Source organism: Heterocephalus glaber, unplaced genomic scaffold, assembly GCF_053883595.1.
Source record: "Heterocephalus glaber isolate CG9 unplaced genomic scaffold, H.glaber_assembly_v1.0 deba00000331, whole genome shotgun sequence".
Lineage (NCBI taxonomy): Eukaryota > Metazoa > Chordata > Mammalia > Rodentia > Bathyergidae > Heterocephalus > Heterocephalus glaber.
Genome location: NW_028258142.1, coordinates 58,626,972 through 58,654,512, shown reverse-complemented (window position 1 = coordinate 58,654,512; position 27,541 = coordinate 58,626,972). Strand labels below are relative to the sequence as shown.

Sequence of the window (27,541 nt, the reverse complement as noted above, 5' to 3'; positions counted from 1 at the left end):
TGGGGAGTGGGACATTGCTGAGGAGATGAGTTCCTGGAAAATGTCAGTGGACACATTTACAGTGAGGAGGAGGCTTGGAGAGGGAACGTAGCACCAGGCCGACGGTTGAAAGCTTGGAGCCTCATGGTAGCCTGTGCTCTCTAGAATGTTCAGTGGCTCGTATTGGGAATTACACTATTCCATATTTCATCTCCGATATTATTTCCTGTACACTGGGACACGGTCTCTGCATGGCTTTGTAGGCCGGTCTAGGCTGTCCACACAGCCACAAGCCAGTCAGCGCCTATGTCCGTTCACCACAGCCTTTCTGCCGAATGAGCTCGGGCTGAGGAGGGGCCCCCAGCTGGGAGGTAGAGGAGCACTTAGCAGGCAGGGCTGGCAGGGCTGAGTGGTTGGGATGTAGCTCTCTCACTTTCCTGCTATGAGGTGAGCCATTCTGCCTCAGAGTGCAGGCCGGAGCCTCCGATCTGATCTGTCAGCCAAACCAAACCTCTCTTTCTTTATAGCTTGGCCATCTGGGTATTTGTTAGCAACTCAAAGCTGACTAAGACACAGTTTTCCCAGCCCAAACGCTACCCAACTTTGAGGGCTAGGAAAAGAGGCTTCTAGAGTCAACGATTGAAAACACTTAAGTAAAAACAAAGCTAAAGAAGTTTTTGTTTTTCCTCTCTTAACACCTCTCAGAGTCTCAAATAGTTAGAAAGCCACTATGAACTACCAGGAAAGGGTTGTAATATGTATCAGTTTTCATTCACTCCCTTATGACACAAAAAGCAGCAAGACTGAATTAAGACACTTCTGTACAAGTCCTTTCCTGGTGACCCCAGTTAGAAGTTATCTGTCGTATTTTATCAGTGACCCTCAGGTATTGTGTAATATTCTATCTACTTTCTGCATTGGGTGAGAGAGAGGAATGGCTAATCCAGCCGGGTTTGGTGGCGTACACCTGTAATCCCAGCTAGGAGGCTAAGGCAGGAGGATTGCAAGTGGGCCCAGCCTGGGCAGTTTATGGAGGTTGTATCTCAAAATAAAAAAGGACCGGGGGTGGGGGGGTGGGGGGGGATGCAGCTCAGTGCTGAGGCCCTGGATTCAATCCTCAGTATTTCAAAATAAAAAAAGCAGGCTAATCCTTTGGGATGAAGGTTAAGACAAGATGCAGGAGACCCTTGGTGAGCCCTAGCATGGGTGGGCCGCCTGTTGGGCCTTTGTTTTCTTAAGCCCTAATGGGTTTGAGTATGTTAATTCAGAGGGAGAGGCAGGGACAGAACCGAACTGCTTTAATAAAAAAAATATGAGACATGCGAGTTCCCAGGGAAATTTCAGGAAAGAGAGAGGAGCCAGGCAAAAGCTGCATGGGAAAAAGATCTGAGAGGGAAAAGAAAACAAACAAACAAGCAAACTAATGGTAGCCCTGTATGAAGGCAGCTTCAGGGAGAGCAGGAGGTCCGAGCTGTGTGCTCCTGGGGTGTGGACCTGCGGCGATGTGTCCTCGGCCCTCAGGGTCCTGGGAGGTCGCAAAGCAGGAGGCACGGTGGTGGCTTTCACAGTGGTGGCAATGGTGGCATCACGCAGCCACACTGGGTCAGCGAGGCTGGACTGCGAGCTCGCCCTGGTGTGCTGCGTCCCAGAGCCAACTCTGAGCGTAAGTGTTGGGGAAAAGTTAGGTCTGTACTGAATGTGTGCAGACTTGTCCCTACTCAGTCATTGTTCCCTAAACAGTGAGGTGTAAAGGCGATTTACATTGAGCGGCACTTACATTGTATCAGGTAATGCAGGTAATCTCGATATCGACCTCCATGGGAGGAAGTGTAGGGTTTTAACAGGAGTGACCCGAGCTCCTGAGGTACCCAAGGGTGCTGAGGGACCACACTGAGTAAGTGACCAAATGGATGCGTCTAAGCAGCAGCAGCAGCACCAGACAAAGGTTTCTCTTTGAGAATAGAGCAAGTGGTGCACGCCTGTAATCCTAGCACTCGGGAGACTGAGGCAGGAGGATCACTGAAATTGAGGTCAGCCTAGGCTACATCATGAGTTCAAGGCCAGGCTGGACTATGTAGTGAGACCCTATCTCAAAAAGAACAAAAACTAAAAAAAAGCAAAGAGCATGAGGGTGCATAGACCAGACTGCAGCCATTCATATGAAAGAGTCCTGCGTAGCAGGAAGAGTAAGGAGTTGATTTGCGATGGTGGGAAGGTGCCATTCTGACTCTCAGAATGCTTCTCCATGCGGAAGGAACCAAGGTTCTAATCCCAGACACGAGAAGTCGTGATGGCGAAATTCTGGCATTCTAGATCCCAATGCAACATCTCTTTTCCTGTCTTCAGAATTGTCAGGCAATGGCAAAATGCAAAGATCTCACACCTCTCCATTCTCTGTTAGAAACAATTCCTTTCTCACATGTGTTTTTATCTTTTATTTATTTATTTATTTATTTATTTTTGGAGACAGTCTTGCTGTGTAGTTCGGGCTGGCCTTGAACTCACTATGTAGGCCAGGCTGCCTTCCAGTTTGTAGCAATCCTGCCTCAGCCTCTGAGTGCTGGGATTACAGGTGAGCGTCACTAATGGCCAGCTTCATGTGTGTTTTTATAACTCTAACAAACCATGACTGTAAGGCTCTCTGGGTTGTGTTACAGCTAGCACGTCTCTTAGATTCTCGGTACCATTTCGGGGTTCAGCTGTAGCCAGGCCGTGTCCCACTGGGGAGTGAGTCCATGCCTGACCTGGAGGCGGCATTGTGCCCTCCCTGACCGCCAGCAGTCTCTTGAGTGAGAGGACCGTGGCTCGCCTCCTGGCCTGGTGGTCCCTGACCCAGCGAGGGCTGGATGGACTTTGCTACCAGCATGGAGTACGCTGAGGGCTGGAGCATTCCCAGTTCCAGACTCAAAACTCACGTGCATGGTTGTGCACACCAGTTACCCCAGCTCCTCAGGAGGCTGAGACAGGAGCAGCGCAAATTCAAGCCAACTGGACTTAATGATTTTTCAGCAATTTTCTAACTTACACATTGAGTAGAAACTGTACTTTGAATTTGGGTCTTAGGCTAATAACAAGCAGTACAAAACTTCCTGGTGATGTTGGGTGCAGCGGCTCCCCATCAGTCCTGCGATTGCAAGGGGAGCAGCTAGGGTGCTACAGTGACGCTGAGCTAAGGTGTGGGGTAGGGGACTTGTCTTCAATGCATTTGAGAGTTTTGTGCCCCCCTCATCGGGAATCGAACTCAGGACTTTGGACATTGTTCAGTCATTCATTCAGCAATATTTATTAACCCCTTGCCTTCAGACAGATACCATCTTAGGCACTGGGAATTTAGTCATTTGAATCTAGGTAGAAAAAGTTTCTGCTCACAAGCACAGTGACAATACACACACACACACACACACATACACACACACGAGAAAACAGCAAGCTATCAGAGAGTAACACTGAAATAATGTAGTGTGACAGGGAGTGGCTGAGTGGTCCAAAAGGCATCTTTTTTTTTTTTTTTTTTTCTTTTGAGACAGGGTCCTGATATGTGGCCTTGAACTCATGGAGATCCTTCTGCCTCAGCCTCCTGAGTACTTGGATTACAGGTGTGCACCACCACACCTAGCTGCCAAAAGGCAATTTGAAAGAGCCAGACTTTAGCAGAGATGTGAATTAGAAGACACATTAAGTACAGCAGGAGTGGGCACTTGTGTATATCTGTCATCCCAGCTCCTCAGGAGGTGAGGTAGGATGGCAAGTTCAAGGCCAGTCCAACTTCAGAAGACCTGGACTCAAAATGAAAATGAGCTGGCTATGTAGCTAGCTCACTGCAAAGGCCTTGGCTTCAGTCCTCAGTGTGGCAATAAAACAAGACCTGAAAGAGCATTGCAGGAGTGGGGACAACCAGTGCAGAGAGTGTGGTCCACCTGCGGGACCTGGGGCAAAAGGGAGGCCGTTGAGGTGGCCACTGCGGACCAAGGGGAGGGGAGAGCTGGCTGCCTCGGCCTGGGAGCCCTGTACCAGGCTGACAGTGTGCCTCTTCTTCTCCCACAGACGACTTCGCAGAGGAGGAGGAGGTGCAGTCCTTCGGTTACAAGCGGTTTGGTGAGTTTGAGCAAAGCTCCGAGTCTCCTCCTTGCTTGGCCTGGGACAGGACTGAGCCCACTGCTGGACCCTGGCCTCCCGGAACGTCGTGGCTCTGAGTTCCGAGGTTATGTGTGGGGAAGGATGCGATGTTTGTGGGTCTGAATACAGAGCAGGTGGCTTGCTACCCAATGTGGTGGGAAAGGGAAATCTGAGGCAAAATTCATGGGACTTCTCTGCACTGGTTTTTACTTATTTATTTAGGTATTTTGAGGTAGGGTCTCGCCGTGTAGTTCAAACTGGTCTTCAACTCACTCTGTAGCCCAGGCTGGCCTTGAACTCATGGAGATCCTCTTGCCTCTTGGCCTGAGGTGTGCACTCCCACACCTGGCTGTGTTGGTATCTAGAAACCTCTGTCTCTCCTGTCACTCAGGCCTGCACTCGTACAATGTAGTATCAGTCAGTGAGGGGAAGGAAGAGACTTCCAGGAAGCCAACTGCACACAGCACTGTGGGAAGGGCTGGGCCACGCACGGCCCCCAAGATATCACCATCCTGGACCCTGAACATTGTCTACTACATGACCAAGTTGGGAGCTTGAGAGGGGCAGAGGGGCCTGGTCGCCCTCGGGGCCCCAGATGCCATCCCAGGCAGGAGTCCTTAGAGGAGGGAGGCACAGGAGATGTGACTGGGGTGAGCACGGAGGGGGAAGGCTCGGGCCGGGCCTCATGGGGAGGACTTGGGTGGCTTTCAGAGCTGGAAAAAGCAAGGACATGGGTTCTTCAGAGCCTCAGAGGGGAGCCGCCGGCCACCCAACTGCTTTGCCTCAGCCAACTGAGGCTGCCTGCAGGCTTCCGGCTTCCAGAATGGAAAGAGAGAAGGGATTCGTGTTGTTGCACCACCCTGTTAGGGGTGTGTCACAGCCGCTCACAGAGACAGGGAGAGACAGACGGAGAGAGGGAGGAGGAGAGAGGAAGAGAGGGAGGGGGAAGGGGCGAGGGAGAGAGAGAAAGAGAGAATGAAAGAATGAACATGAGAGAGAATGAATCTATTTCCTGTTGCTTAAAAAAATCCTGGCTGGACATCGATTAACATTAACAACCCCCAGCTGCTCTGGCTCCCTGTTGTTGTAGCATTTTTCCTTCCAGAAACACACTTCTGTGTTTCTTTCTGGGAAAGAAAATTGCCTGTGGGCTGGGAATGCGGTGGCACCAGGCCCAGGCCCACGGCACCTCCATTCATGCCCTCGAACAGCAGTGGCCCGGGCCTCTCCCTCCACCTCCTCCTGGTCCTCATGAGCTCCTGTGTTTCTGAGGTGGCATCAGGGTCCTCTGCTTCCCCCTGGGGAGTCACTGAAGGTGCCAGTAGGAGGGGTGATGAGACCAAGAATTACAAAGGAGAACAAAGCACAAACCAGAAAACATGAAAGGCAGAGATGAAGAGGAAACTCATACTTGCCAAAGTAAGGCAACATAAATCAATGTCCATGTTTTGGAAATCAGTAGAAATATGAAGCACCAAGACAAAAAGTCTGGACCTAGGCATGGTGGTGCACATCTGCAATCCCAGCACTCGGGAGGCTGAGGCAGGAGGAGGCAGGAGGATCACCACGAGTTCAAGGCCAGCCTGGGCTACATATTGAGACCCTGTGTAAAAAAAATAAATAAAAATAAAAGAGGAAAAAGTCTCTTTAAAAAGAGTGACCTTGAGAGGAAATTTGTTGTTTTGCAATCATGACTAGCTACATGGGTAAGGATTTGGTGAAAAACACAAAAATCGTATGTTACTGAAGAGATTATAATTTACAAGTTAAATTATGTGTGAGAATTGCCAGCTGGTGATTCAGGAGACAGAACTCAAGTACTAGAGGACAGAAACAGAGGGAGGAGGAAAACAATACCAAGTCATGCAGGTAGAGGACAGGGCCGGACTGAAAAGGGAAAATCTTGGAGTAGGTGATGAGAGAGATGCCTGAAGTCGGGAATCCTTGGACTCAGCTTCTAGGCAAAGTGATGGAAATCCAGGTTGCTGAGACAAAATACCCGACACCCAGAGTTAAAGGGGGAAAGGTTTATTTGGCTCATGCTTCATAGAGGTTTCAGTCCATAATCAGCTGGCTCCAAGGCAGGGTGGCACACGGCAGAGGGGCCTCTCAGGAGAGAAACAGTTCATGGGGACACAAGGTAGCAAAACAAGGGGTCTTAACAGCATCTTTCTGCCCCTTTTATACTCTATCTAGGCAACTGGGATTAGGGTGGTGTCAGAACAATCAGTGGACTGATTTAGTAATCGCACACCAGTAATCCCAGCATCACACACCCAGGATCCGGCCACCTCTGAAAAAGCCCCATCTAAGGCCACAGGAGGCTTTGGGGTCCTCTAGACACAGCCTTAACACCAGAGGGGGGCAACAGCAGGGTTTTGCCGGTAGAAGAACTTTTGAGATTATTTAAGTCGGCCTTTAATTTTATAGGTGGGGAGGTGAGACCTGGAGAGATTATGTCCTTGTTCAGGTGAGGTAGCTGGAGCGTGTTAGAAGATTTTCCACCTTCCAGTTCTCAGGCTGGTGTCGTGGGAAAGGCCTGGGTGGGCACTCAGTCGGGCCCCACCGGGAGGCCTGGCCACTTTCACAGGGCCTAGGATGCCCGGCCTGGTTCTTCAGATGGTAGGTGGGTGTTCGGTCCCTAAGAGGCCCGATCTGCTCGTTGAATTGAGCAGAGCCCAGGAAACCATGCCTTCAAGTATGGCTGAAGTTCAGCCTGTAGAGGACAGTCTGCTTCCTTTCGTGCTGCAGGTTGGTAGTGAGGTGGAGGGAGAAAGTGTCCGGACATGGGCTAGGCCTCTCTCTAGGCCCTGCTCCTAGTGACTCTTGGGACTGAAACCAGTTACTCAAACTCTGAGCCTCAGGTGCTGCCTTAGCCAGTAAGCGAGTGCCCCCTGCCTAGGTAGAGAAGTCAGACTCCCAGCTCTGTGAGGTTGAGAGATACCAGGTGCTGTGGGGTACATGTGCGTGTGTGTATGTGTAGGCTTTTATTTTTGCAAAAGTAGACCACGTAACATAGAGATTAGCTGCTGTATAATTTTAGGTATGTCTTGTTTATGCAAATATAAGAAACACAACACAGGGGTTAGTTATTCTCTGCACAAAGGGTCTGTTGTGTTAGTGAATCATTACTGGGTCAGCTTATTTCCAGAGTTATTCAGAAGCATTTGCTATGTAAAGCCAAGGCCATTTCTATCGTAATAGTCTGTGTTTTCAGATTTGGTATAGTATTATCCTAAAGAGCAAAATGCACGGTCCTTTCTGGTGACCTAGTCTGGTTTTGCATTATTTTAGTACAATCACCCCTTGTTTATTCATGGACTCATTTTTGCAGTTTTAAAAAAGTCTTCAGTCTTGTCCTATGCCAAAGTTGTTAGCTCCTTTCCCAAAGTTCTGGGCAGGTGTCTGAAAGAGAGGGAGTTAAGTCTGATGGTTTTGCCGCTAATTTGCCCCTGTCACAAAAGCTGCACTGAGGGGAGATCCTGAAGAGTTCATTAAGTGAGGATTTTCAAGCTTTGGTTTGTTTGTTGTTGTTGTTGTTTCGGTACCAGGGATCAAACTCAGGACCTTGTGCTTGCAAGGCAGGCTCAGTGCCACTGAGCTAAATCCCTGGCCCTGCAGTTTCAAGCTTTGATCAGCCTTGGGAGGTCAGCATTTCTCGGCCTCTGTCCACAGAGCTAATTGAGGTGAAACCGTGGTTACAATGCGGCAGAATTCCTTTTCTGGGGTGTGAGATTCCCAGCTATGAATGTTTCTTTTCCATCCATAGAATATGATCTATAAAACGATGATACTTTTCTGTTTATCTCCCACTCACTGTTTTCTTCAAAGATAGCATATGGGGTCCCGGAATCCCCCATCTTCATACTTAGCCCAAAGGCAGAGAGAATGAGCATCACCTGGTTGTCCTGGGCTGTCCCCAGGGAGCCCAGCTGGGGACATGAGACTGCCTCAGTCTCACTGACTGGGCTGTGAGCTGTTATGACCCATGTCCACTTTTGTGCGTGGTTCAGCCTGCAAAGATTGTGGGTGGGTTTAAGGGCTCACAGTGAGTGACCCTGGGCAGCTGGGAACATTTGCTGATGGTGTTTGACAAACCAAACTCGGATAAGATTCCTTCCTTGGGGCTCAGGGATAGGGGTTTTGAATGGCCACGAGAGAAAAGATCTGAAAAATTGCACTGTGAAACAGTATCAAAAAGAAAGAGGACGAATTCTCTGTGGAGAAGAGCTCGGGTGTGTGGTGGAAATGAAGCAGAACAGTTCTAAGGGAGCTGCTGGAAAGACATTTAGGGTTCCCGGCCAGAAAGAGGTGTGACCAGATGCCCTTTCCTCCCAGGTCAGGAAGTTTGTTCTTTGAAGTATGTCTTTGGACTGTTGTGCTTCCCCACCACTTCACAGACCACTTATAGCTATAGCTTCAAGTAAGCCTGGTTTTTTTTTCTTTACCCTGAAAAATAATTTCAGATTAGCAAGAATGATCTCTTGTATGGAGAGACAGGGTCTTGCTGTGCAGCCCAGGCTGGCCTCAAACTCCTCCAGTGATGCTTTTGCCTCAGTCTCCCAAGTAGCTGCCCTGCAGGTGGATGCCCTGCACCCAGGAGAGCCAAGAGTATTTTCAACAGTTCAGCCAGGGCTAAATCTGGTGGTAGTGCTGGGACTTGAACCTGGGGCCTCATGCATGCTGAGCTCTGTCTCCCACTGAGTGGTACCCAGTGCAGAGCGACCAAAAGAGTCTAGGAGAGGGTGGTGAGCTGCTCAAGGTGAGCACTAGGCTCTTCCGGGAAGCCTGGCTCCACCTTCCAGTTTGGGGAAGGCACCAGTCAGAAGCCTGCCTCCAACAGCAGGAGGGCTGAGCATCCCTTTCCCAGCTCTGGGAGGGAGGCTGGCCCACGGAGTTGACTGGCAGAGAGGAGAATGCCAGGAATTTCCATCATTTCCTGCTGGCAAGGACTGTGTGCCCAGCAAGAAGGCCAGATGTCAGCAGTACCTTTTCCAGACAGGAAGGGGTGACAGGAGGCAGAGGACCCACCCTGGCTTTCGGGCAGAGGGAGGGAACAGAATTCAACTCGCTGCCTTCCGAGAGTTTCTTTGGAATGTTCAAAGCCATTTGTATTACTTAGCAGGAGGGGGGACGGTTTTATTTATGAGATTTGGGAATCCTAGCAGAGTTGGTATTTCTGATTTCATAAGAGCTTGGTGTCGGGTGACAGAAGTGGACACTGAAGAGAGTCTCAGGCAAAGCCCCTCTGGCCTTTGCTCCCCCACAACCCACGCAGGGGAGTTCAGCAGTTATCACCTCCTTTTAAATAACCTGAGGAGGTTTTGTAATTTTTGTCATTATCAGTAATAGAAAATTGCAGCCTTATTTGCCAGCAATGTGCATCCAGGTTTCCCTTTTTAAAGAGCCCAGGCCAGATCCTCCCTGCCTTCCATAGCATTCGATTTTTAAAACTTTTTTTTATTTTTTAGGTACTGGGGATCGAACTTGTGTCCTTGCGCTTGCGCGGCAGGCAGCGAAACCACTGAGCTAAATCCCCGGCCCTCATACGGTTTTTTAGAAACCATTTTCGTATGAAAGTAACCGTGAGGCTTCCTTTCTTGAATGTCTCCTATGTGCCCGGGTTTCGCGCCCGTCCCTTCATTTAAGTCTCTCTGAAGCCCTTCGGGCGGGAATCCGTGGTTGCACAGGAGCGAGCTGGAGCTCCTGAAGCCGCCAAGCCGAGTGTCTGTCGTGGCATCGCTGGGGGGTTGTGGTGCAGTGCCGGGCGCGCTTAACTTGAGTAAGGCCCTGGCTTCTACCTCCAACGTCAAGAAACCATAGCCCGATTTCAGACCCCAGCTTCTTTTCGCTCCCCTCAGGGCTGAGGTTCGCCCAGATTGCTTCTCAGAGCACCCCAAGATTCCCAGAGCGGAAGTGAGTCCCGGCTGTGTGTGGGCTAAGTGGGCAGCTGCCCCACAGTGTCTCCTGTGTCGTAATTCCGTAACGTGCACAGTACTGAGCCCTGAATTTTCCAACCGCTTTAGTACCGCCTCCCTGCCCGCCCCCTGTTTTTCATTCACTTGTGAATCCCGGCGAGGGTGTGGGAGGGAGGAGAGAGGGAATCATTTGTTTTTCCGACAATTAGGTTGAAGCTGAATGTGGTTTAGTTTTATTTTTGGAAAAACTAAAGAAGAAAATATACTCAGCCATTTTTCCTGTGGAGACAGCGTGAAGAGATTCAGTTGTTTGCGGGGTTTGGTGCAGGGCAGGGTGGAAAGAGTGACTCGCCACTTTCCCTGGAGGACAGCAGAGCTGGGCTAGGGCAGCGGACAGCAGACAGCGCACCGCGCCGGCCTCTCCCTTCCCTCCCGGGCAGAGGTGTTTGGGCCGCCGCGCAGCAGCTGGGCCGGAAGCCGCGCTTGGGAGCAGACTGTCCTGCTTCCCCTGCCGCCTTCGCCCCTTCCCAGCAAGTCACCAGACCTCGCTGGGCCTCACTTTGCTCAGCTGTGAAGTGGGGCGCCCAGGGCAGCCACGGGGCGGGGTGCGCAGACGAGGAAACCCGGGCTTGTGGCCGTGAGGGCCAGGAGAGCAGTGGGGCTGCGCTGGACCGTGGCTGTCCGCCCCTGGCTGCTCCCCGTCTCTGCTCTTTCCCCTTCCGCAGGCCCTGCATCCCTTGCTGGTGCACCCCAGCTCTCCCCCGAGAAGCGCAGGGGCCTTCCTGCCCTCTGGCCCTTCCATCTTGCTCTTTCAGTCCGTCCTCACTGTTTGTTCTCAGGCCTGCCCTAGGGCTGTCGCTGGTTTAGGAAACACCTCGGGAGTCTCTCATTGCAGGGCTTTATCAAGATGGAAAGGCTCGGTGACCACCAGCTCGGAATCTGCCCTAAGGGAGGGGCACGGCGCACTAAGGGAAAGAGCAGCTGTCATGGAGTCGTGTGGCCAAAGCAGAGGATAGGCTGGGGCACACAGGCGCCTGGTTTCCCTCTGTGGCTCACCAGCGAGGTGGCCGGGACAGGTGTCTGCCTCTGTGAGGGCTGAGCGCACTGGTCCTTGGAGCAGGGCCCCGTCCAGAAAGCTGCAGAAAGGTCACAGGGGCCCTGGGCCACCACAGGTCCAGGTGGGCGAGGCAGTCATTGTGTCCTTGTTCTTTTGCAGAGCAAGGAGCTTCCCATGAACACGCCCAGTCAGCTCGCGCACCCATCTCAAGGGCCACACTGACAGTCCTTGCCTGAGTTAGTAAGGGACAGACAGGGACAGGCCCTGCCTCCAGTTGGGCTAATTGTGTGGCGTGGAGCACTGTACATGGTGCTGAATCAAAGCTCTGACCACTGGTATTACTCATAACATCCATATCCCGATATGTAGTATCAAGGGCCAGGCGCCTGTCTGGTAAGCAGGAGGCCCTGAGTTCATTCCTGGGACCAAACAAACAAATACATAACATCAGCCGGGCATGGTGACACATGCCTATAATCCCAGCACTCGGAAGGCTGAGGCAGGAGGATCACTGGGAGTTTGAGGCCAGCCTGAATTATACAGGGAGAGTGTTTCAAAAAAATATATGGTATCAGTACATTTAGAATTTAACATTAAATATATAATAAATATTGTCAAATAGCAACATAATTGTATTATAACCAAATATGTTATTTCTCATTTGTCCCACCTCTAAAATTATCATGTTTTGTATAACACATTTGAAAATTCAGTTTGTGCCCAAAATATTTTTCAGTTGCTTGTAATTTTGTTGAAAATGGAGCTACAAAGTGCTGGGCTCTCAGACATGATTAGTTTATAAAAAGAGAAACCTTATGAAACAAGAAATCAGTGAAATGGAGGAGGAAATGAATGAGTGAGGGAATAGAGGTTATTTTGTTTTCTAGAACATAGTATTCCCTGTAATGTTAAGCAGATTTTTGAAGGAATTTTTTTAATAAAAAAGGAACTTAAGAAAAGTCCCAAATCTTAATGAATATAGCTCTTGCCACACGAAATATTGTGAAACTGGTCTCTTGTTCTGAGTCATCACTACAAACACTCATTTTCCAGTATTTCCTTTTTCTAGGTATTTCAATACTGATGCTTGGCCCTGATGGATACAAGCTTCCCTTTTTATGCACTTGAGTATTTTTAAAAAATTTTTAAGTGTGAATATTTTCACATACAGATCAGTTTCCTTCACATGCTGTGGATGATGGAGGAGTTTAGACTTGTCAGGGAAGTGGGAATTGAACTCAGAAGTCTGCAGAAGTTCTGGGGAAATCCAGGCTGCATTTCTATTCCCAATTCCAAATGCTGCTCTGCACTTCTGTCATTCGAAGTAAACTTTCTAACATGTCTTTTGTGCTCTGTGAGATATGAAAATGTAGAAATAAAATAATGTCTGGTATTATTATTATTATTATTATTATTATTATTATTTTTGGTGCTGGGGATCGAATCCAGGGCCTTGCACAGGCTAAGCACACGAGCTCTTATCAAGCTACACTTCCGGCTCCTTGTTGCTGACACTGTAGATCTTCAGTCTTCTGTCTAAGCTCAGAAGTACCACAGTAATACAAGGGAGAGATGACCACATCCTTCCTAGGTGTGTCTTAGTCTGTGCTTATAAGAGAAAGCTCTCCTGATATTTCTTATTGAGCCCCTTACTTGGGCCATTTGATAAGGAATATCAAGAAGGACTGATTTTTCTACCTCCTTTTTTATATACAAGTCATGTTTTCGAATTTCTCTGGGAAATAACTGAGAGGAATTATGAACACTTGTAATTCTGATATACATCCATGGAATGCCTTCCATGTGCCATGAAGCCGGGTGTAGAGATGAAGAAAACAAAGCCTTGGACCTTGACAATTTTATTTATTATCATCAGCATTTGGAATTCCTTTTTTCTTCCAATTTCTCAAAAATAAGTTTTGTGTGGTTTTGAAACAAGTCTCACTATGTAGTCTGGGTAGTCCAGGATGGCCTCAAACTCAGCAGTCCTCCTGCCTCAGCCTCCTCGGTGCCGGGATTGCAGGTAGCACATGCTACTATGCCTGGCTAAGCAAATTTATTTTAAAAATCCTTATGCAAACAGAAGTATTCTTTTAAGAATATTCATGTGAGTAGTGTTTGATTTTTTTTGTTTTTTGTTTTTTTTGGTTTTTGGTGCTGGGGATCGAACTCGGGTCCTTGCTCTTGCGCAGCAGGCAGCGAAACCACTGAGCTAAATCCCCGGCCCTATGTGGGTGGTGATGTTTTATCAGGGCCATTCCTCAAAAGGCTCCCATATGTATGTGAGTAGAATTGAGAGTTGACATTTTGTGCTGGAAGTGATAGGAAATAGAGTGTCAGGGAGTCACATATAAATTCTGGAGGTGGGAGTGGAAAAAGAGAGTGAAAGAGAGTGGAGCGAGCAGGGCCTGGTGGCGCACGCCCTTAATCTCAGTACTACTCAGGAGGCTGAGGCAGGAAGATCACTAAGTTCAAGGCCAGCCTGCACTACATAGTGAGGCCTTGTCTAAAGAGAGAGAGAGGGAGAGAGAGGAGTGAGGGAGTCCACTGGCTCAGGGGAGAAGGGGTGTCACATAGCGGGAATTTGGGAAGAGAGGCAGCCCCAGAGAATTGGCCATTTTTGGGGAAATGGATGCACTTCAGGAGACTTGCTGAGATGCTAAAGCAAGCAAGACTCCTAGGGAAAACGTCATTCCTAGTCAGCGCAGAATGAAAACGATGTGATATTTATTAACCAACCATAATGTGTTGGGCACCGTGCGCCATGAAGGGAGATGTGGCCTTTGCCTCGGGGAATTTGACATTTAATGGAAAGCAGACACGTATTTCAAACAGTGATGTATCTGCATAAAAAAATGTCAGTCAGCTCTACCAGGTGCTTCACCTCTGGGCTACAGAATTTCACCAGGCGCGACAGGGGGCACTGCACGCCAGGTAGATGGCCCTTGCCTACTGCTTGTTGGTAAACCAGGTTGGGACTCCCCTTTGTACCTGCTTCTCTAGGTCATCCAAGAGGAGAGCAGGGAAGTCCCCTTCCTTTGCCCCTTGGGAAGGGTGGGGGTGAGGAATGAGAAGAAGATACTTCCTGTCTCTGTGAGCTCCACATTCCATTTGCCACCGCTGTTGCTAGGCTGCGGCCCTGTGAGTTCACTCAGACTCACAGGAACTGTGTGCCTTCTTTTTATTTTTTGGAGACAGGGTCTTGCTGTGTAACTCTGGCAGGCCTCAAAACCCTAGCAGTCCTCCCGCCTCAGCCTTCCGAGTGCTGGGACTGTTGGTGTGTGTCACTATGCATGGCTTTGTTCCACTTTTAATAGACCAAAATGTATCTCCTATGAACACTGAGGCCCATGAATAAGGATTTCAGAGAGCCCCGGTGGCCTCCAAAGAGTAAGTTGACACCAGTGAGTTGGTACCGGGGATCGAACTTATGACCTTGCACTTGCAAGGCAGGTGCTGTGCCACTGAGCTAAATCTCCAGCCCTACACCACTAATTCTTAATTTTCTCATTATGGAAGATAGATAATACAACTGTTTCAGGGGCATTGGGAGGAGGTAATGGGCCTTGTAAGAAAACCACTTAGCACAATGCCTGATACTTCAAAAGTGCTCCATAAGTACTTAGTATTAGAGAACTAGTTTTCAAAGACAGAAACTGAGTTCAGTTCTTCCGTTGTACATATTCATAGCCACTCTCGTGCATCCTGTATGAATGCACATGGGGTCGTGTGTGTGTGTGTGTGTGTGTGTGCACGCGTTTGTATCATTGGGTGTTTGAAGTCTGCTGAATTGGAAGCAGAGAGATCAGAGTTAGTCTTCCTTTTGCTATATTTAATTACCTGTGTGAATTCAGCCAAATAATAGAGCTGATTTCAAAGTTTCTTCATGCCATAGCCGGGTTAGAGATTTGCATCTATACTGTGATTCAGTTTAATAATCCACTCTGCCACTACATTTGATTTTTTTTTTTTTGGTACTGGGGATCGAACTCAGGTCCTTGCGCTTGCGCAGCAGGCAGCAAAACCACTGAGCTAAATCCCCGGCCCCTGATTTTTAACATATTTTACTTTTTATTCTTTTTACTTCAACAATTCTAAATAAGTATTTTGTACCCTCATTTCTGTTATGTTTCACCAGATATCTGATGTTAATGTAGCTGGTAGAAATGAGCAGGTGGCAAACTCTTTTCGCATTAGTTTTGCTCAGAATTTTAGTGATCTTATGATTATTGGTTTTCCATTTGGTTATATGTTCCTCTCATGGCACTGTGTAAGTATTGAAGCATTTTCTAGGTATAAATGTTTTGAACAAAATTTATTGCAGCTCTCTAGACTCAAACATACTTTCTCTCTGAGCGTCATAAAATCACTGAATAACTATTCAAATAAAGGGGCTTGTAAATTTAATAGAAAGTATAATGTTTCCATTAATAATCTCAAGGAAATTTGTTGGTTTCTCTGAACCGAGTAATTCGTTTATATTTAATCATGTTATGATTTTTTCTTTGTGCTTCTTGTGTTAATGAAGAACATATTGAATAAAATCATACATTCCCAGGTTATCAACAGAATAAAATCACTTTAACTGTGTCCCATCTTCAGAAGAAGGCCTGCTGGGAACCCTGACTTTCTCAGCTTTTCTGGTGAGTGACCAAGTATGAGAGTTCACCAAGGGGGAGAAAAAGACACTAGGAGGTCCTCTGTGTCTTGGGCCTTTCTTTCTCCCCCCAGGATTGTGGTTCTGTAAAGTGGAACCATACATATTTTGCTGTTTCTTTTTTTTTTTTTTTGGTACTGGGGATCAAACTCTGGACCTTGCGCTTGCAAGGCAGGCAGCAAAACCGCTGAGCTAAATCCCCGGCCCTTGATCCATACATATTTTAAAAGCTTGTGAGCTTGTCCTTTTACCATCTGGAAAACTATTAGGTCAGTTCTTTACTCTCAGCTTTTTGGTAGTTCACTTCACTTCGAAAATTGCAAGTCACCATTAGAATGAGGGAAAAAATGAAGGAGAAAAGGTTGAGTATTCAAAAATTATTTTTCTATTTATAATGACACCTGGAAAGGGTAGATTTTGATACAGTAAACTGAAAACCTGTTTTGTTTTTGTTTTTGCTGAGGTGGATTTAGGTACACCCACAGCTGGGGACAGCTGAAGAATTTGGGGTTCTTGAATTCTAAGAAGGGGAAGAGAAAGGAAAAGAGACAGAAGGGAATAGGAAAAGGGTTGGAAGTAGAACATTCCACAGGCTTTGGGATTGGGATATAAGGAATCTTAGCTCTCAAGAACCAGAGACTTAGGAAGAAGGGAATGAGCATATGTTTGTTTATTTGTTTGGTTTTTGAGCCAGGGTCTTGCTGTGTATGTAGTTCAAACTGGCCTTGGATTCACTGTGGTAGCCTAGGCTGGCCTTGATCTCCTGCCTCCCAAGTGCTAGGATGACAGGCATGTGACACTATGCCTGGCTCTCTGAGGATTCTTATCCCAGCCTTAGCACTGTGTCTGAGAAAGAAACAGTAATGTATTTTGAGTCACTGTAATGCGCCAGGTCCTCAAGATGCTTTCTTAAATCTTTCCAAGCTCTTGGTTGGGCAGGCCTCACCCCAAAAATGTGCTCTGCCGCTGAGTTTGGGGAGACAGAGGCCTAGCCCATGGTCAAGCAGGAAGTCACATGAACACAGAATCACGTGCAGAAAAAGTAAAGCCCAGAGCAGAGCTAGATCTGAGAAATGCAGATGACAAACTAGAGCCTCCACTAGACGGTGGGTGTTGTAGAATTTCTAGTGTCCGAGGGAGCAGACGGGGAGGCAGTGACTCCCCAGACTCCTGGAACTCTCTTGGGGGTGGTCCAGGTCCTTTGTTGCTCAAGATGCTGGGAAGCTCCATTGGCTTCAAAATTGTACCCCTGCTTGACTTTATTTTTTGCTTACACTTAATTAAGATGCGAGGCTTCTTTTGAAGTACACATGTACTAGGATGTTTTAGAAATGATGATGGTTACTGATAATCACATGTAATTAGGGGAATTATTTCATCAGATTGCTTTTCTTTCTGTAAAATCAAGCTGAAGTCAGTGTTTTGTTGTTAGGAGATTCTTTTTCTGTTTTTGTTTTTTGAGACAAGGTCTCACAATGTAGTGCAGGCTGGCCTTGAACTCAAGGCAGTCCTCCTGCCTCAGCCTCCCAGGTGTGTGTCACCACGACCGCCTACGAGATTCATATTGCAAAGATGAAAAAGGTTGAAGGAGCTTTGGATCTGACTACCTGGTTTGAGGAAGAAATGCCTCAAGCTGTGGGACAGGAGCTCAGAAAGATGCGTCAAACACAAGCTTTCCCTCCTGAAGGATCTTGTTTAGGTTGGGCTCATCTCTCTTCCCAGAAAGCAGGTATACAAGGCTCCTCTTTAAACCGCCTTGAGGAGGGAAATGTGATTCTGGGAGAAAGCTTCCCGAGATCCAGATCCCCAAGGTGAGGGAGTCTCCAGTACCCGGCTGTGGAGAGGCTGAGTGGATCTGCTCTTCAGGCCTCAGTGCCAGCCCGCCCTGCTGCTGGACCCCTCAATAGGTTTGTGCAGTGGCTTCACTTTCACTGGGAGTGGAAACCAGCTTTGATCGTGTGCATGTATTGTTAGCCTCCACTGAGAGTTAGAAAAATTCCACAGCATCTGTAGTGTACCTGCTCTATCCTGGTCCTTATGCTGGAGCCTGGAACTGCATTGCCAGCACAGAGACCAGTGACGTCCTCCGCCGAGCTTGGCATAGCCTTTGCATAGCCTTTACATCCCCAGCCCCTTTTTATTTTTTATCATGAGGCAAGGTCTTGCTAAGTTGCCCAGGCTGGACTTGAACATGTAACTCTCCTATCTCAGCCTTCCAGAGTGCCTGGCTAAAAAATATTTACTAGTTATTATTTTTGGGTACTAGAGTTTGAACCCAGGCCTTGGACACAAAAAAATAATACCCTGCCCCCAGTCCTTGTACCAGTATTTGTTGTGTTTAGAGTCTAGCAAGGGAGGAAAAAAAAAAAAGATATAGTGTCATTGAAAAAATACTTGAAATAGAAGAAAATAGAGGACCCAGATCCTGCAGTTAATTCTATAGAGAAGTACCAAGGAGAGCCCTGGGCTAAAGATGGACAAGCAGAGGGCAGTTTGGGAAGGGCCTTAAAGTGCAGTTACCAGGCAGTCACATGGGAGCAAGAGCCGCTGGTGGAAGAGGCAGAATAAAGACAGATGAGTAGTTTGGTGAGTCACTCAATCTCCTGAGCAGGGAGATTGCTGAATGCCAGAGGACAAATCAACAAATGGACAGTGTGCCAAAGGATGGTGATCAAGAGGGAAGAGTCTCCCTTGTTTTCACCACAAGCAACATGGTAGCAAGGCCGTGACCCATCCTGACAGCTGACACTGACAGAGGAGCTGAGAGGTTCTATGCATGGTTCCAAAGTAATGCCTGAGGAGACTTAACTGACCTTGATAGATAGCGATAGCAAGAGGTTAATTTGATTGACACAGGTCTCTCTTTAACTTCGTCTTAAACAGCCAGTAGAAAAGAATAATTAAGATATTAAGACCATAACAATAAAACTAGATATTAAAAGGGACTCCAATCGCTGAGTCCTTCTGGCAGTTTCCAGCTATACAGGTAGCTGACCGCTGTTAAGGGTCATTAAAAAAAAAACTATGATAAAACATATAAGAGCTCAACAAGAGTTTTAAAATTTCTTAGCTAAAATTGTCCTTCAAATTGTGTCTATCTTCTTACAGCTAAAACTAGAGAGACTTATGACAAAATATCAGACTTATACACAACCTTCATCAGTAAGAGCCCTAGCCAGCAGGTCACTATTTCAGCTTCTAAGCGTGGCTCTTTCCCCAACCCACCTTTCCATTCTGGTACTTATGCTTAGATTATACACGCTCTAACTCCTTAAAATTTTCGTTTATTCTAGCATAGAGGCTGCCAAACTCCAAACACACATACAGATGGAACCAACGACAAATGTGCTAGACTCCTTTTACTGGGATCCACCAGACCAACCTCGTAAAAAAATTCACAACTGGTAAACTACAATATGACTTGTGTCTGAGGCCCATTAGATTAGCTCCCTGGAGAGGGCCCCTAACTCCAGTCCCCGCACATCAACCCTTCTCAGCTCAAAGCAAGTAGATGACTAACTAGATCCCTTAACTGCAGTTAGGGGAACTTCTTCAGAGGAGGGAATATTGCAGACAGCTAAGTTAGGAAATATGATAAGACAGTTGGATGAGGATGGGCCCTCAGCATAGAAAACAATTGAGACCCATTGACTAAAGGTTAACATAAAAGGAGAGAGACTACTACACCACCTACTTCCCCTGGGGATGAATAACAGTGATTGATATTCTAAATAGACCATGGGCACCTTAACCGGGGCTAAACCATCCGTAGCTAGCATGGACTAGCTTCTCCATTTGATCACTGTTTAATCAATATTACCTGGGTGACCGTACTTGTAATCCTATTGGTTGATCATGGTTTTATCTCGCCTCATGCCCACCTTGTAATTTTCCACTGGGTCTTATAGTTTTGTCCCACTTTAAACCTGCCTCACTTCATGGCTTTGCCCCATAAAACACCGTTGAGAAGCCGGGTGGGAGGGCAGTCCACTTTGTGGTCCCCCTCTGTCTCTCTTAGATAGAAGCTACCTTTCAATAAATTCTTCCTACTCTTAACCTCAAAAAACAAAAACAAAACAAAACAAAAAACGAGTAGCACCCATGAGCAGCAAGCCGGGCATTGGGTTTGCTAATTCTGCATCTGTGGACTCAACTGACTCTGGATAGGAAATGTTTATAAGGAAAACCTGCTGGGCTGGGGATTTAGCTCAGAGGTTCCTCTGCCTGCCTCGCAAGCGCAAGGTCCTGAGTTCCGGTACAAAAAAACAGAAAGGAAAAACCTGCTGCCAGGCATGGTGGCACACGCCTGTAATCCTAGTACTTGGGAGGCTGAGGCACGACGGTCTCTGCCAACCTGGGCTGCATAGTTCAAGGTCAGCCTGGACTACATAGCAAGACCCTGCCTCAAAAAAACTGAGAAAGAGAGAACCTGCACCCAAACCGACCACGTACTGACTTGCCATTTCCCAAACAATACAGAATAACATCTATTTACATGGCAATGACATTGTGTTAGGTGTTTATTTTATTGTATTTTTGGAGACAGGGTCTCATTATGTAGTCCACGCTGGCCTTGAACTCTCAGTGATCCTCCTGCCTCAGCCTCCAAGTGCTGGGATTTCAGGTGTGCACCACCACACCCAGCTGTTGGGTGTTGTAAGCCATCTACAGATGATGGAAAGGGTACCAGAGAGCGTACATAGGTAAGTGCAAACCTTCCACCATTTTATAGGAGGGACTCGGGCACCTGCAGAGTTTAGTCCCTGTAGGTGGTCCTGTACTGATTCCTCATGGATGCCGAGGGGCAGCTGTCCCTAACCTCATGGGAAAGTGGACCCGGCCTGTGCAGATAGGGAGGGAAACACGACGTCCGCTGTTTATTAGGCACCTAATAGGCGCCAGAAGCCATGGAGGAGTCTGAAGAGTCAGTCAGTCGAGTTCAGTTCTCAAGCACGCTGCCGTGGATTTGGAAGTCACTCGTGGATGTGGCAGTAGATAATCCAGGTCAGTTCTCAGTATGGATCTGAGATGAAGGCGGAGCCGACCAGACGTCCGGGAAGGAGAAGGGGCAGTGCAGGCTGGGAAGGATAAAACCCAGACAGGGTAACCTTGCAGGCGTGCTGGCTGGGCCAGGCCAGGCCAGCAGGCTGGGAAACTGGGAGGAAGGATCCAGGTGGATCCTATGAAGATGTCAGGTCTCCGGCCCTGGGGAGGCAGAGCAGGCAGAGCTCCAGCTTCGATCTCGCCACACTGTGTTACTGGAAAGGCAGAGGAAGTGGGAGGTGGGCTGGGGAGAGAGTCGCTGGACCCCGAAAATAAGCTGATGATGGACGTGACACCTGGAATGAAGTGAGAGAGAAGAGATACCACAGCGGGACACTAATCTGCGACTCCACCATGGCGCTGGCTCTGGAGGGAAACTGATAACCTCTGACCTTAGTGACCCCGGGCTGGAAGGAGAGGGCGGAGCCTCAGGGCCGAGCTCCTCACCGGGACACTCAGTGTTTAATGCACCTGCCACCGCCTTTCACTGCAGTGAGAGATTATTTTTCTCAGTATGACTTACAACCTTCTTGATTTTAACAGACCCAGTGCTTTTGGTTTGGTCGATGATTGCTGAATGTTTTAAATCTGGCAATTTGTAGTCAGGTACAGACAATAAGTGCTTCGACAGATTTATTTTTTATGGTGCTGAGGATGTAACCAGGGCCTTGCACATGCTCAGGAAATGCCCTAGCACACCCTGCACCTCCAGCCTGCAGTTTATACTCCTCGCTGTTGCTTCCTGGCTGTGCCAGTGCAGTCTTGGAGGCATTTATGATCGTGGGGAAAAACAACATGACAACAAACCCAACCTAAGGCAAAACATTGTAAAAGGAGTGTGAACCGGAACTCTAGGAGTCTGGGTAAATAAATGGCTTTCTGGAAGCACTGATGTGGAAAACTGCTGTAAGCTTGGACGGTCCTTTTTGGGAACCAGCCCAGGGATACAGAAGCAGTGCAGGGGCTGAGAGGGCAGAAGCAGAAATGGCAGAGGTGGGTGGATGCCTCCATCAGAGCCTGGGCACGGCCTCCTGCCCTCTCCCCACTCCCCTGGACCTCTCCTTCACCCCGAGAACAACTGTTCAAAGACTCGACTTCTGTTTTGTTGCTAGGAAGGGCTTCCACCTGAGATGTTGCACTTCTTGTATATTTTTTCTTGTTTTTCTGAAACAGGTCCTTGCTGTGTAGTTCAGGTTGGCCCTGAACTCACTATGTAGCGTGCATGTTAAAGGCCTCGAACTCATGGTGATCCTTCTGTCTCAGCCTCCCAAGTCCTAGGATGACAGGCCTCTCTGGCTAGGAAGAAATTAAACTGGAGCTGCCCTCCTTTGTCCTGTTCAAATAAAGGAACATCAAGGTTTCAACAAGTGAACTGTCATCTGTGTTGGTGGGAAGTTCACACACCCAATTCCAAGTGGTCACACTCGCAGACAGAGTGACAAGCGCCTGGTGCTGAGGGGCCTCTGCCAGCAGGCAGAGTCCTCCCATCACTGTGACAGTTTTACAGAGGCTTACACATCTCACATGCAGCTCATTTAAAGTATTCAGTGGCTTTCAATACTCAGAGTGATGCAGCCACCACCAAGATCAGCTTAGGGTGCTTTTATCACTCTGGAGAGTTTCTTCTGTCCCTCCCTCCTGCACCTGTCACCCCTCATTCCTGGTGGCTCCTTAGCTGCTTATGGATTTGTCTCTTGTGGACATTTCACAGAAACGTGGTTTTGTAATGTTTTTTGGTGGCTGGCTTATTTCATCTCACTTAATTTCGTTAAGCATCACCTGTGTCGTAGCATGCATCAGTACTTCGTTCCTTCTCATTACTGAGTAATATTCCACCGTGTGGATGTGCCACGTTTCATTTAACTGTTCCTTAGCTGGTGGTAGGCATTTGCACTGTTTCTCGTTGTTGGGTATTAGGAGTGATGCTGTGGTAAAGGCTCAGGCATGTTTTTGTGTGGATGTGTGTTTTCATTTCTCTTGGGCAGATACCTTGGAGTGGACAGTTGAGTTATATGTTTAATCTTTTGAGGAAATGCTGGATTATAGTCTAGCATTATTAAGTACTGTAGTCCCATTCCTTTACCCTGAAAGGGGAGAAAAAATCATCATGCTGTAGTGCATGATGATGTGCACTAACTAAGAAGGCCTAGAATTGAAGTGGCCTGAGGGTGGCTACAGTGTTAGTTATTCACATCATGGTCTCTATACCTTTCCATATGCTTGAGCTGCTACCCTGTGGAAAGGAAGACCTGGTTAGCATTCTTGTTTTGCAGTGGGGAGGGAGTTCAAGACAAAGTCTTGCCAAGTAAAGCTCAGGCTGGCCTTGAACTCAGTATATAGCCCAGGCTGGTCTTGAACTCGCAGCAAACCTCCTGCCTCAGACTCCCAAGTGGTGGAACACACCATGCCTGGCTCTGGTTAACATTTTATTCTCCTTTCCCTGAGCGCTCTGAGCCAGGTGGGTGGCAGCCAGGGCTCTGCCTGACCTTGCTGGTGTGATTGCCTGCCACAAGCTGCTTGTAACTCCTGAGCCCTTGAAAACGTGTTCCAATTGAGACAAACGCAGTGGGTCTAAAGTTCACCCTGGATTTGGAAGGTTTAATGTTGCAATAAAGAATATAAAATCTCTTAGAGTAATTTTTACATCCATTACGTGTTCAGATGATAGTATTTGGTGTCAGGTGGGTGAAACAGTATATAAAAATAATTTCACTTGCTTTGTATGTTTTTAGTGTGGCTACTGGAAAAATACAAATTATGCCTGTGGCTTGAGTGATGTATCAATTTGTGCTGTTACATATGATTTTTCAAGGCTTGCTTTTTGAATTACTGGAAGAGAAAAAAATTAATCTAAATATCCTTTGGGTAAACACAGATGATTATTAGCAGTTTTTAAAAAATCACTGAGAGGGCCAGGGATTTAGCTCAGTGGTGCCACCACCTGCCTCACAAGCCACAAGGTCCTGAGTTTGATCCCTGGTACCAAAAAAAAAAAGAAAAAAATCACCGAGAAAGATTGGGAATAATCTGTTTACTCCTCCAGTGGGATGCATCAAGGGAAAGCGAGTCAGCTTTCAACTCCAGGGCCTCTCATGCCCTGCCAAGCTTCCCTGGAAGGTAATTCATCCCCTACAGAGCAAAAGAAGACAGGTTCTCCACACAGAAACACGCCTGCGAGGACATTGGAGCCACGCACTGTGGTAGTGGGGTGCGCTCCTCTGCCAGTGCCCTCTGCCTGTGACTAGCTGGCCCGAGCCCAGGCCCTGTCTCCAAGGCCTAAGGCAGGAAGTGGAAGTGCACCTTGGAGATGCAGGAAGAAAGAGAATTGGCAAACTCCTGGGACAACGCCCTGGTCATGGGGTCATCCTCTAGCTAACGTGTGAATGCCACTTAACCACAGAGACACTTGGCCCTGGGCTGCCTGCCTGCTTTTCCCTTGTGGGTCAGTATTCAAATTGTCAGGAAAACTGTATTGAAGGCGTAATGCACTTGGCAACAGTCTTTGGTAAAACTTGAATTACGAGCTGATGTTTTTAATCTCAACTATCTGGACAGGAGGTTACCACTGGTAGTTTCTTGATTCAAAACAGAACAGACCTGTATTTGGCAACACCCCCAGGTAACATAATTTAGCTTGACTCAGGCCTTAAGAGATAAATTCCTGAATTTTGTTCCTTTGGGAAGAAAACTTCTTACCCCTTGGCTGAGGCTCTTTCACTGATGTGTAAAATGAAACTTGGGGTGTGGATGGGGGATTCAAAAGGTGAGACAAGTCCATAAAACCTGAGGCATATAGTAAACGGGGAATCTGCATCTCCCTCAAGTGGCCCATTCCAGGTGACCATAGGAGAAGAAGAAAAAAATAGGTATGAGCCTGCCAGAACTGTATTCCTGGATGACAACAGAGGGATTCCACATGCATTGAAGTGACATCTCTTGACAAAAAAAAAGTCTTCCTATTTTATTGGTGCTGCATACTTGAGCTCAAAGCCCAATCAAAATAACTCAGTATGTTATCTCCTGTCTCTCGTGAGTGAGGTTAAGAATGTGGAAGGCTAACCAGTTGTCACTCACCGCTTGCCCGTTAGAGGGAGAATCTCAGGACAGCTCCCTGGGAAGTCCTGAGAGGTCATTATGGTTGTCTGAAAAACAGGATAAGTAAGAGAGCGACAGCAATCCGATGAACTAATATGTGCCTTGGGCACATGTGTTTTGTTGGCTTTCCAGGTTGATTTCAGGGCTGGCCTCCGAAGCAGGAACCTTCCTTTGAGGAGGTCCTCTCTATCCCCTTTCCTTCTCTCTCTCACTGCCTCAGACCCAAGAGGCATGGGAGAGTCTGGAAACTGTATCTGGCCCTGGCTCCACTTCTGCTGCAGAAGCTTTTGGAAGGTGAAGGGTCAGAAGACAGAAGCATCCCAGCATGCCCTGGGTGTGCAGAGAAGGGTGCTCCTGGGTTTCCTGACAGACTTCTTGGCCTTAGAAGAGTTTTAACGTAGGCAAAAATGGTGTTAAACACTTCTTGTGGTAGCTGGCTTTTTGTTACAAATATCATGAAGAACCTGAGACTAGGTAACTTTATAGAGAAAAATGTTTATTTTGCCTCACAATTCTCGAGGTCCTTGGTTAAGGCCCACATCTGGTGATGGTTTTCTTGCTGACAGAGTCCATGTGGGGCATCACATGGTGAGAGACAAGTCTTCCTCTTCAGGAAGCCACTCTAAGCCACTCGAATTCAATCATGGGGGCTGGACCCTGATGACTCTATCTAATCCTCTTTTTTTTTTTGGTACTGAGGATCAAACTCGGGACCTTGTGTCTGTGAGGCAGGACAGAGCAGTGGAACCACTGAGCTAAATCTCCGGCCCAACTTCATCTAATCTTGATTATCTCCTGAAAGCCTCACCTCCAAACCAAAGTCAGACTTAGTTTCCACCTTCTTAATACCTCACCATGGGGAAGCAGTTTCAACACATGAACCCTAGGGGGACACACTCAAACCACATAAACCATAGCACCCCCGTATCTCCACCCAGTTTTACACACTCCCAGCCATCTGCCTTTTCTAGACATCCAACCTCTTCTCTGCTTCAAGCTTTCCCAGTGAGGAAAGGTGTCTGATTTAGGACTTTACTTACAAATTCATTCTACATGAGTGTCCCAGGCTCTGTGCCTGCCAAGTCTCCCAAAGTAGACCTGGGTGCTGCCCAACTGCAGAGAATACACAGCAGGTGACTCTGCAGACCTACACACATGGACGGGCTATAGCATCCTCCACCTTTCTTGCTTTCTTACTTTCTTCTGAGACATGATCTAGTTATGTAGCCCAGGCTGGCCTTGAACGTTCGGTCCTCCTGCTTAAGTCCCCGAAGTGTTGTAAGTACAGGCCTATGCAACCACACCTAGCCATCCTTCACATTTTTAAGACAAAGTCCTCTGCCTGTGCCTAAGAGGCATCTTGTCCCAAGTCATTCCAAAAGCCTTCTGAGAATCTGAGCAGTTCATCTCTCTCCACTAGTTACTGAGGCAGCAGTGAAAGTTCTCTGAATGTGCAGTGTGGAAAGAGAACTTCCCCCGGATGGCGGTGGAGCAGAGGGGAACAGAGAGTATTTCATCTGAGACAGAGGTGTGGGCGAGTATCAGACAGACAGAATCTGTGATCCCAAGTCCTGCCAGGTGGAAGTTGAGAGGGCCTTTTAACAGGTGGCTCTGCTGCCTGGTGAAGTCTTTGTTTCTTCTTTGGTTTTAGACAAGGTCTCTCTATGTAGTTCCACCTGGCCTTAAACTTTTGGCAATTCTCCTGCCTCATCCTACCAAGTCCTGGGATTACAGGCGAGCGCCACCAGGACGGGCTGGTGAAGTCTTTATCAGCTCCCAGGGACCCAGCTGTTGTGACTCACAGTGGTGGCTGGTGCCTGTGGCTAGAGGAGAGGGTGGCCTGATCATTCCAGCCTGCTGCTGCTCCTCCCTCCTGAGCCCCCTCAAGTCTTCCCGGTCACTGGGCCAAGTCAGCAGCTCAGGCGGGCAAAGGAGACTTGTTGGAAATGACCAGGAATCCGTGTCTGCTCACACAAGGAGCCTTAGTTCAGTAGCAGTTAAAATGACCATAGCTTGCTTACCACGAGAAATAAAAACACGTTCTCAGTGAGCTGCTCAAGGGTACGCTCAGAAATTAGTGATAGTCTTGGGTCCTCTGAGAGCATTCTGAAAAATGACTCATTTTGTACCGAACTTAGTACAGTAAACTAACTGCAAACAGATCACAAGCAAGTGGAGCAGCTCTCCTTCCAGCCTTTGGGCTTGAGGTTTCTCTAGTGCTCATTATCCCATTGCCCGAGCCCTTCTGGCAGGGAACCGTGGATCCCTGTGCCACAGAGAGAAGGCAGGGGCTCTGGGGAAGCACAGCTTTATGCAGAAGGGGACATATTTATGTAACTCAGAAGAATTTAAAAAATACGAATTTCCAATCTGCAAATTTACTGTGACTTTTGCAAAACTCCCTATATCCTGCCAGAAGGATATGCCATCCCCTTCATCATGAGCTCCAAACAGTCAGAGATCCAGTTTTTGTTGGCAGCGATGTTGAAAAATGCTGAATGAAGGAGGCTTGTTTTCATTCCACTCCTCCTCTTGGAGGAGACGCCAGGACGCCTGGCAGCTATAGGGACTGACTTGCAAGATCTTTGTGGCAGAGTCTAGATTGTTCCATTCACACCTCCCTTTACGCAAAGGCACCCCAGGCTTTATGGGCATGTTTCCCAGCTGTTCAGCAAA

General features: G+C 47.8%; 1 protein-coding gene across 1 annotated transcript in view; it reads left to right on the top strand.

Moving 5' to 3' along the window:
- Nucleotides 1-27,541, top strand: part of Colec12 (collectin subfamily member 12) — a 151,752-nt gene that overhangs the window by 9,493 nt on the left and 114,718 nt on the right. The window contains exon 2 of the mRNA XM_004853176.3: nt 4,024-4,074. Coding sequence (XP_004853233.2) covers nt 4,024-4,074 — 51 coding nt within the window. The remainder of the gene's footprint in view (nt 1-4,023; nt 4,075-27,541) is intronic.